The sequence below is a fragment of the Limulus polyphemus genome, unplaced genomic scaffold, assembly GCF_000517525.1.
Source record: "Limulus polyphemus unplaced genomic scaffold, Limulus_polyphemus-2.1.2 Scaffold298, whole genome shotgun sequence".
Classification (NCBI taxonomy): Eukaryota; Metazoa; Arthropoda; class Merostomata; order Xiphosura; family Limulidae; genus Limulus; species Limulus polyphemus.
In genome coordinates, this window is record NW_013665908.1 from 664,960 (window position 1) to 676,522 (window position 11,563).

The following is an 11,563-nucleotide window of genomic DNA, read 5'->3' on the forward strand; positions in this document are numbered from 1 at the left end:
GTATATATATATATATATATATATATATTAAAACGTATTTGTGTGAAAACCGAAAACCATGTGAGTCAATCTTGTTGCCAAATAGCATAAATTAACTAAAATATCGGCTTCGGACTATTTTAAATTCTCAATACGTAACATAATATATATAACAAGGATAAAAAATTCCAAAATAAAAACAGGCTCAGGCACATGTTTTACATAGTGAAAACAAAGTATAAACGGAGGCTACAAATTTACGAGTTTGTGCTAACAAAGACGAAAATAAATCGCTTTAACTGCCTGTGGTTGTAACTAAGCTTTTTTCCAACATTCTCATAAAGATTTTTCATTTGAAATGATAATTTCACCGACCTTCCATAACTATTTTAGAGTATATCTATAGTAAGGTGTATTCAGGTCATTTTTCCAAATTTTCATGTAGGTTTTATGCACGGAGATAATAACATTATTGTAAAGATGCATTAATCCGTTTGCTTAGGTTAAAGGTTACACAAGCATTCAATCACGGCTATTCAATAGAAGGTTGTTCCAGTTTGATATTGTATTTATTACTTGGGGCAGGGCAATCCAATCTCAGATACTTGAACAAATTGGTATAAGTTGATAGCGCTTTCTCTTGTATTTGTTAATGTACAATAATCGTTGAAAAGGTAATCTAAGGATTGTGGGATACCAAACTATAGAACCATTTTATGACTTTAAAGTTCGGTACTATATTATTCTTTCGCGAGTCATTATCCTGTGCACACGTGATCAGAATCATCTCGTATCCCAAGCTGTTAGTTTTAATTCGAACAAATAATAAGCCGGAGAATAGGTAAAGAAATAGACACTGTGTTAAAGCTATTTTATTTGTTCACTTTTGTTTGCTTGTTTTCCTTTGCTATAATAATAACAACATTTCCGGAATCTAAGACTTACGGAACTTGTATGTCAGACATCAGTGTACCTGAATACTGCGTATACAAAGTTTAATCTTTAAGTATGTGTTCATATTATATACTGTCACATAAGTTAGGGGGTGACAGATAATTTTTGTAAGGACAACATTTTATTTTTCATTTAATATATATATATATAGCACAATGTGTCGGAATTCTGTGTCCTTAGTATCTTGATATTTCAGTTATCGTAAACCGGTGTTTCTTTGTCAGGTTTACGTAATAAACTTTGTATCACTTTATTGTATTGCAGAAAAGATACATTAATACATAATATTAACGGTTTATATTGTAATAGTCTAAATATACTTTAATACCATATTGTCTATATAGTGTAGCACAAATCTGTACGTACTTAAAAGGGCAGTGCAAAATTAAGTTTTACAGCAATCTTTTTCTCTATTCTTTTTAACCTTACAAAAACGAAGGAAACTTCTCCGTGGTACCTTCGTCTTCAGCAGACTGAAATATTTGTGTTTTCATGTATTTCATCATGGATGAACAATAATTGTATCAGTTTATCTTGTTTCGGCTTATAAACAAAGTCCCTAGTGGGTCCGTGGTAAGTCCACAAACTAAAATCTAGGGTTTGATTCCCCACGGTGGACAAAGCACAGACTGTCCATTGTGTAACTTTGGGCTAAAAGGAAACATGTTAAAAAAAAGTAGACTTAAAGTTACCTACACAAAATGTAGTTCGAATTCTTGTGTTTTCCAATCACTTAATACAAGCTGAAGTGAATACTGTTTTTGTTTGTTTTTTGCGCTCTCTATGTGCACGGAACATGGTAAAGTCTTGGTATAAATACGCTAAACATCTACTTGTTGAATCTTATCTGTACCTTTGGTTTCTTCAAAGTTACATTAAGCTAGTTTTCCCCATAAGGTTTCTTTAACATTATACTCTTAATCATTTATTTTCTATTTTAGATTGTCCAGGATGAAAAAGCAAAGGTATCTTACTGAAATTGCTGTCAGGTTTAACAAGTGACAGAAACTATTGAACAATTAATGAAATTCGGAGAAATTAAAGTTTTATGGCCATCAAGTTGCATTATATATGAACTTACTAGAAACCTTCTTCCATATAAATTATTTACTGTTATATTGTTTTTATTATTTCACTCTTCCTTAATTTCAAGTTGTCTTTCTCTAGAAGCAGTATTTCTCCAGCCTTTCTCTAACACCGTTATCCGTTTTGTGTAATATGTGGAGAATCGTGATCAACTGAAATATTTTTATTGGCTTCATCCTTATTTTTAGAGTTTATTTTAGGGTAACATTAGGTTCTGCTTCCATAAAGGTCCAAATCTGTTCAGTTTTGTTTTCTTGTTTAATAACATTAGCTATATCTCATGAATTTGAATAACATGATAAATATAACACTAAAATATAACATATATGAAAATTACATATTATAGATTAAGTCCTTGGAGCTGTTTATGGATTAGTGGAAACTTACAGTTGTTTTGTAAAAGATTGCGGATAGTCCATGTAATTTCATGTGTGCACCAAATATATCGTGAATGGTGCAGAAAAAATATTCACAATTTCTATACATTGTTAAGTCATAACTTATGTTTATTTAAGTATGAAACTCACATACACAAAGTTCCTTAAACTCCTTTAATAATATTTCATCAAATGATATTAACTAGACCACATATTAGCAACTATGTGCATTTATTCGCAACAAAATTATAGATCATAAAAAGTGAGTGAATAGACGTCTGTGGTGATAACGTTATTATTATTTAAATCTCATATTTGGTGTAGTTTTTGTTCAAGAAAACTTGTAATCAACCATTTTGTTTAAGCTTATTTTGGGTATAATTACATGATAACAGAAAAACGGGTAAACCTTTGCGCACAAATGAAGTGAGAATGGGATACACAGAGGTGAATTGTCCTTAGGATATTTTTAGTGACGTTGTTAGTGAATTAAAATAAGAACATATTTGCAATACAGTGAATCAAAAGAATGTGTTATAAGAAGAAGAAAAAACAGCTTTGATATAAAATGTTGGAATTTAATAAAAATTGCAAACTCTATGATGATGGTAAACATTTAATTAGATGACAAATTTTAGGAATATGCATGTGTGACAGTAACTGAAAAGTCGAGGTGAAAATATAAGAAATGCCTGAAGTTACACCATCATATACAATTTTTCAATTACACATATTCAGTAATCAGTATAACCACCAACTAGTTATTGTTGCAATGGGACTATCCCTAGGGCTGACTTCCTGAAAATCAATGGAACCGCAGTGGATGAATTAAGAGGAATGTGGGAAAAAAAACATCTACGGTTAACTTGTTTTTATAACAATTTTAGGTTTATTGGTTTTCTAATATTTTAGTTTTCAGGATGTGCACAGATTAATTTTTTGATTTTGGCAACGTTAAAGGGATTTATATGGTTTAATTTTTTTGTTCAAACTTGAATTAAAGAACAGTTATGCTGACAACTTGACGATTCTGTCCCGTTAAACACCAGTAAATAACCAATGAAATTATGTATGTGATGGTTTCTCTTTGGTATTAAACATGGCAATGACTAGCTTTATTCTTTTATTTCAGTCTTTGGAGTCGACAAGGCGAATGTTAACATTATGTGAGGAGGTAAGTTTTTCATTTTTGTTAAAGGTAAAATATATTTTACTCTTTTGTTGCAGAAATTTTAAAGGTTGACCTTTTTATGTACTTGTTTAATTATTTCATTGTGATGAAATGTCCATGATAAGTTTTCATTTTAACTGTAATATTGTATTTCACTTTAAAAAAATTAAAAGCTTAGTGTTTCGAATAGATTGTATGAAAACAAAGTTGTTTTTTTATATGACATATTGTGCAGTAATCGTATAGAAAAGTTACATTTATACATGTATCAATAACAGAGGCCATGTGGTCAGGGAACTCGACTCGCAATCTTCAGGTCGTAGGTTCTAATCCCCGTTAAAAGGACCTGTCCAACGAAAGAGCAACGTTATCACAATAATACTTTAATTAATTCTGTGTTGACAGGTTACGTATGACTATAGTTAACTTCGAGGGAAATAATAAGAGAATCTATGGTGTTTTTAGTCTGTTTTACTTCACCATATAGTAACCTAAATTAATTTAGGTTTGTGAATAATGTTATGACATTTCGTCGAATTCGTTATTCGATATTACACAGCGGACGAACTGTTTGACGATTGTGCGTTAAAGATTTATTCTATTTTTCACCAGAGGTGAAAATGAAAAGAGAAACTGTGACGAAGAGGCTTAATGCATTCTTAGATTGGCCGTACCCTCTGCTGTGGACTGCAGTTTCGCCTATTCAAGGTTCATCAGCACAACTTGGGTCAGCAAACCAAAGAAATACAATTATGCCTCTTATAATGTTGATATGTATACAATATCTATAGGTTTTGAGTCCGGTTTGCTTCACCATATTGTAACCTAACTTAATATAGATATGTGAATAATGTTATGCCATTTCATCGAATTCATTATTCGATATTATACAGCAACCAGCTGTTTATGATTATATAAGAGAACCTGTTGTGCTGTTTAAAATTAAAATATTATTTCATTGTTAAACATATTTTTACTTACCGCAACAAGAAAATTTTCTTTAGCTATTTTCGAAATAATTAGATATAGGGTTACAGAATATTTTTTAACTCATCACCAAGCGCCCCCCAGTGGCACAGCGGTATGTCTGGGGACTTACCACGCTAGGATCCGGGTTTCGACACCCGTCGTGGGCAAAGCACATATAGCCCTTTGTGTAGCTTTGTGCTTAATAACAACTAAAATCAAAACAAACATCACCAAGCTATAAAATCAATTAAAACTAGAAGCAATGGTATCCACAAATTGTTCCTCGGTCCTGCCTTTTTTCACCATCTGTAATAAACTATAATTTTGCAATTAAACATGGGAGATCAAGTTAACTTGAGGTATTAAAAATAGTTATTGAAGGACTCTCATGTTGGAGCAAATTTGCTTAAACTTTCTAATTTTAGGCCTGTTGGCATACCTGTAGAATACCGAACAATGTTCTGTCCAAACATATTGTATGTTCCACCATCAATAAAACTTTTCCTTATGTTTATCAATCGTTGTTTGCCTACCTATTACTTGCGTTCACACCGTAACTTTTACGTAAATGATTGTTTATTATTTGATTGATGGGCATCGTATATACTATTTTGATAAAGAAACAAAAGTGTATATGGTTGGTTTTATTTGTCCAATAATCCAGGTTTGAGTTGATTTTCCTCAAACATATAAAAACAGCTGGGAAAAAATGTAGAATGTGCTATTGTTTCGAGATTATTGTTTTCAAAAACGCATTCATTTTTTGAGCCTGAATATTACTTTAACATTTTCATATTATAAATAAGGCCGTTTTTTTTGTCATATTTTCTACACTTCTCTTTGAATTTTTAGAAATACATTGTTTTAGTGTTTGGGCAATTCAGTATTTGTGAAATGTTACAGAGAGTCTATGTATCGATTGGTTTTTCTAGCAAAATCTCAGGTTTTAAGCCCCCCCCCCCCAGTGGCTCAGCAATAAGTTTGAGAGCTTATAACTGTAACAAAAATCCGGGTTCGATACCCGTGGTGAGCACAGCTTAGATATCCCATTATGTAACTTTGTTCTTACGATTCTCCTTTGCTTAAAAATATTCTTTACTGTTTAATGAAAACGTCAAATACCACTAGAAAAAAATTAAAGTCTTAGAAAAAAAAATCTTAATTCTGAAGATTTTATACGAGAATAAAACAGTTGTTAAATAATTAAACCATTTAATGATGCAGTCACTTCATTACCTAACTTTGATAATCAATTATGATTGAATTTAGTGAATTTCTGTATAACAAAACAAGGTGGATGTCGAATTTGTAAAGGGGGCGGATTGGCCCAGTGGTAGTGTAATGACCTCAGCAGATCAGGATTGCTAGGTTGGCCGCTTAAAAAAGGGCTTGGCCGCCAAAAAAATGATTGGCTGTAAGTTAGATTTTGGCCGTTTTTAGTTTGTTTCTTTTTGAATTTCGCGCAAAGCTACACGAGGGCTATCTGCGCTAGCTGTCCCTAATTTAGCAGTGTAAGATTAGAAAGAAGGCAGCTAGTCATCACCACCCACCGCTAACTCTTGGGCTACTCTTTTACCAACGAATAGTGGGATTGACGGTCACATTATAACGCCCCCACGGCTGAAAGGACGAGCATGTCTGGTGGGACGGGGATTCGAACCCGCGACCCTCGATTTGCGAGTCGAGCGCCCTAACCACCTAGCCATGCCGGGCGCCGTTTTTAGTAATGCTTCATCAATCCAATATTTTCCTTTAAATGTATACAGTACTAGAAAATGTATTCTCATTGCCAAATTCGAAGAAAATTAGCTTTGAGTTTATTCGGCAAGTGGCATAAAAGAGTTTTTGACGTAAGCGGTTGCCAAGTCTTGTTGACAGCGCAAACGCAGTCAACCAGCCAAGTGAAGATTGCCTTTATTCTACCAATCTTGGTTGTTAGCTTTTGTCTTAAAATTGGTTTTAATGTGAAGCTAAAATGAGTAAGAAATGGAAAGGATCGTATGAAAGTGGTAGAAAATACAAAGAAGAATGGGAATCAGAGTTCACGTGAATTAAAAAAGCTACAGTTCATACTGAACTTTGCATATTGTAGACTATTCGAAGTTACACTGGCTCCTAAGCATTGTAATCTTGTTGATCACCAAAATATTCGTCTGTATTTAAGTAGCATTCATGCAACCTCTAACTGGCGTCCGTTAAACCTCATTAGTGGTGAACCTCGGAACGAAATTAAACAATCGGAGCTTGAACTTGCTGCTTCAGTTACTTGTCACTGTTCGGTTTTGACCATTGATCATATGGGGGGAATTAGCCGTAATGGTAAGGGAAGTAGTGTTGGTAAAATACGATTTCATCGTACTAAATGCAGCAAAATAATTACCGAGGTTATATCGCCTTCTTATTATAAATAACTAAAAGAAGATATTAAAGACGTAAAATATGCTATATTAATCGATGAATCGACGGACATTTCAGTTGAGAAGCACTTGTACATCGTGATTATATATTACAGTGTAGAGAATGAGCAAATTGTCACTGCATTTTTGGGTCTTGTGCCTGTTGTGGCTGCACCCAGAGAAGTTTAAAAAAAAAAAACAGTTCAAGATGGTCTTTCGGTGTTAGGGGTGAATATGTCAGATTTTGTAGGATTGTGTTGTGACGGTGCATCTATCATGGTAGGAAAACATAATTCAATATGGTCTCGCTTGAAGAAAGTATCACCGGATTGTGTTTTGAATAAATATATATGCCACTCTTGCGTTATGCGTAAAGAAAGCGTTTGAAAAACTTCCCTCAACTTGGATATCTTCTAGTAGAAATTTCCCGATGGTTTTCTACCAGCGATATAAGGCGTGAAGATTTTATTTCCTTGTTTAATACCATGAACCCAGATTGAGAATAACATTGCCAATTCAAAAGTTGTCTGCGACGATGTGGTTGGTCAGAGGAAAAATTATAAGCAACATCTTATTTAATTGGAAACTTACTTGCGTCCAAACAATTATTGATGTGTCTATGCGGTATAAAGCAAAAGAATTGCTGAACATGCTTAGAGATCCTTTAAATCAGTTATACCTTACATTTGTACTGCCCGTTTTAACTGAGTTTGAGACCGTGAATTCAGCCTTTCAGGCAACAGATGCTAACCCGGCTGAAATGCTGTTCATTATAAGAGTTGAAAATCCAGAGTGTATGATGTTAATGGAATGTTATTGCCACTTTCAAAAATTGATTACGGTGCTAAATTTTTAAGTGATTGCAATGAGCTACAGAAGAAGCATCTGGAAATAACATCTGCTATTAATGATGTACAATATCGCTGCAAAGATGTCATACTAGAAGCAGTTGAACAAGTCCAAAAACGATTGTCTGACGGAACAAATATATATATTTTAATATATGATTGCTACGTCCTGAAAAAGTTTTTTGTCAGGCTACTCGTTCTAAATTTACCGAACTACCATTTCGAAGCCTCGTTACTTTTAATGTTGAAGAATATAGAAAGGTATTTTGTATTCATTGGATTGAAGAAAGTGTTTTTAAATAAGAAATTCTAAATAACGATGTTGAGTTCTGGACTGGAGTTTTGAAGTTCAAAAACAGTATAAGTGTACCTGTTTTTGAAGAATTGGCGAATTATGTATTAAATTGTTTTGTAATGCCCGCAAGCAATGCTGTGGTGGAGTCCATTTGTTCTGGAGTTACTAACAACGAAAAGTCGCAATCGAATTAGTTTGAAAATACCAGAAGCAATTTTAAGAACTAGATCTAAATTGCAATTAAAAGGGAATTTGCTGCCGTGACTTTAAAGCAACGAATACAATGTTTGCATACTTTACGTGTGAAATATATAATTAAAATAACAAATTGGAATGTGATGAAGATGTAACATGTGACTTGAAGTTTGTTTACTTTAAGGAAATTTTTAGTTTATGTTGTATATTAATATAATATACAAACTGTACAAGTGATAATATCCAGGAATTCCTCGATTTACGAATATGATGCGGACGCTCAAATATATTTTCGTTTAGCGAAAATTCGTAATTCGGCAGTTTGTAAATCGTGGAATGTCTGTAAGTGTTTTTTATTAATTGTAATAAAAATTATCCATCAAATCATTATTTTATTTATTTATTTTTTGTAGCAATGTAGTTCAGTGGCGGAACAAGCAGTTTAGGGGCCCCAGGGCAAAAAAATGATCGTGGCTCCTTTTTTCAGAACATAAGACCAGATCAGGCCTCGGGGTATTGCCTCATCCGCCCCGCTCTAGTTCCGCCTCTGCGTACAATCATTTTAACTACACTTTTACATAACAGTTAGTAACGCAACACTATTATTTTTGTGCTGAAAGTCGTAAGGAAATCACTATACTACTTTCAAACTGTACCTATAAATGTGATGGAATTGCGTTTTGGATTAGTGTTCGTTTTTGTTTATTTAACATCGCATGGGACTGAAGTTTATTACTTTAAATTTGCTGTAGTTTTTACATGTTTTAGAATCTACTTCGTAGAGAACAAACAGGAAAAGTGAATTCAGTTGTACTTTATTTGAAGAATGAGGAATGTCAATGTATGAAAACAAAACTATTTCACTGTATTTTGTTAGCATTGAACAATATAAGTTTCGTTTTCATTTTGCCACGCCAGGGAAATTGGATATTATACGGGTTGAACGTGACAAAACTGATGCCGTAGATAGTCGTTAAAAACCATTTCATGTGATTAAATAATCACGATTTTCATAGTGTAAGTTTTGAACTGTACCGAGCAGGAAAACAAGCAAAACATGCCTCCAAAGTTCGGTATTCTTGTTTAGCTGTAAATGGTTGATTAATTGAATTGATTATTAGCTAAAACAGATTTCTGTTTGGAATTGATGGGAAAACGTATTTATTATGATACAATATTTATATATTCAGAAACTTAGAATTTGAAAATCTATATGTGACTTTTACTAGTGAAGTACTATTATTTGTTTTTCGAGAGAAAAAAAAACTTTACATTTCAGCCTGTTTTCCATTGTTTTTTCAATGGAAGCATTATTTTGTTCTTTTAATGCTTCAAATCTCAGAGTAAAGAAGCAGGGATTCGAACATTAGTGGCTCTTGACGACCAAGGAGGTAAGAAAAACGCACAACATGTTTACCCCTTGTTACAAGAATCAACATTTTTCCAGATTTAGTTCAGTCATTGTTTTTATGGTTTCCTTTTTTAGAAAATTTATCATATGACGTGCTAGACTTTGAAGACTATTAACACAATTTCAATTCATCATTTCACCTCAGTAGTTTTATTTTATTAACTACTTCAAAATAGCATGGTTTCAGTTTAATTATGTTGCTTGAATTTTTCATCTTGACAGAAAATATGCTGTTGACCATATGAACATACATATTGAATAAAAAAAGTTCCTCTTTGAAGGAGATATCACATGAGACTGTTTAAGCACACTTTTGGTTTTTTTCTTCTTCCTATTTACTGCATGACAAAATGCATTTTTATCTTTGGTTGATCATATTTTGCTTATTTCTTTTTTCATTATGAAGAGTGAAGATCTAGGAATAAAAACTATGGTTATGTTGGATGAACAAGGGGGTAAGGCTTTATTTTTGACATAGACACTCTTTATGCACAGGTAATATATGTATATGTAGAAAAACCTTTATTTGGAATCAAATAAGTAGTTACCCTAATAGCAAGTTAGCAAGAATACAATTTTCGTATAACATGTTTTAATTTGAAAATAAATTTTTGACCTTTTTTTCGTTTTACCTTGTTTTAATTTTTTTCATTACAATATTATAAGTCACTCAATATTTAGAACTATCCACCAACAGATTCAGTATTTTAAGTTCATCCATAGTTCAAAGCAAAACTTGTGCTAAAAAAGAAGAGATAAAGATATCATTTATACTCAGGAAATTTCCAGGATATGAAACTATTTAATAACAGTTTTGTGAGTGTGAAAATAAAAGAAATGGAATTTAAGGATGCGTTATCCTGCATTAGGTGTTTCCTTTTAATTCCTTCCTTAATAAGTTATACCACTGTCAGTGTATACTGTAGGTAGCACTATATATGAACTACCTTGTATGTTTACCAATTGCATAAAAATGTATTCGTGATAATTTTTTGTATCTCAAGATATACTGCGTATATTGTTATCAGGACTTTAAAATACTTGTAAAACATTGTATTTTTTATAAACCGGCTGTCTAAAATGTGTGTTAAAAACTCTCTTTTTTTTCACTAAACCATTAAAGAAGTTAAATTGTTTGTTACCTTGAAGATTGACACTAAGTGAAATAGGAACTTTTAGAAAGGCTTGGTTTAACAAATATATGATAAAGCACAGGAAATAAACAGATACTCAACTTTAGCCTGTTTTAATTATAACATATTTTAGTAAGTTGATTGTTCTGTAGTAAATATGAAAACAATTACTAATTTATGATAAAATATTTGTTACATGTTCATTGGTGTTTATTCGTTTTTGAAAAATCTGCAGTTTACCTTTGAAAAAGTTCACCTCTTAGATGCAGCCCAGAATTAATACTTATAGAATTTTTTATTAATAAAGACCTATGATTCATATCTGATATAATTATATCCATCTTACTAGAACAACTAGATAGGGTTGAGGAAGACATGGACAAAATAAATGCAGATATGAAAGAAGCTGAAAAAAATTTAACAGGAATGGATAAATGTTGTGGTTTATGTGTTTGCCCCTGTAACAAGTAAGTGGTATCAATACTGTAGTCAATCACGAGTTTTTATGACTATTAATTGTGTAAAACATTAAAATGTGGTCACTAAAGTACAACTTATGTTAGTCTCATGTAATCATTTCTTTTTTAAGCAGGAGAAGAATACAGTGATGATTAAAGGGCTTCATTTTTTATTTATATATATATAAATCCTGGACCAAGGCAAACAGAAGTAAAATAATCAATTTCTAAAACATATATATATATATATATATGTTTTAGAAATTGATTATTTTACTTCTGTTTGCCTTG

The 11,563-nt window shown here is 32.3% G+C and overlaps 1 protein-coding gene across 1 annotated transcript in view; it reads left to right on the forward strand.

The window, feature by feature from the left end:
* Positions 1 to 11,563, forward strand: part of LOC106457166 (synaptosomal-associated protein 25-like) — a 36,633-nt gene that overhangs the window by 19,787 nt on the left and 5,283 nt on the right. The window contains exons 3-5 of the mRNA XM_022382984.1: positions 3,529 to 3,570; positions 10,088 to 10,136; positions 11,164 to 11,281. Coding sequence (XP_022238692.1) covers positions 3,529 to 3,570; positions 10,088 to 10,136; positions 11,164 to 11,281 — 209 coding nt within the window. The remainder of the gene's footprint in view (positions 1 to 3,528; positions 3,571 to 10,087; positions 10,137 to 11,163; positions 11,282 to 11,563) is intronic.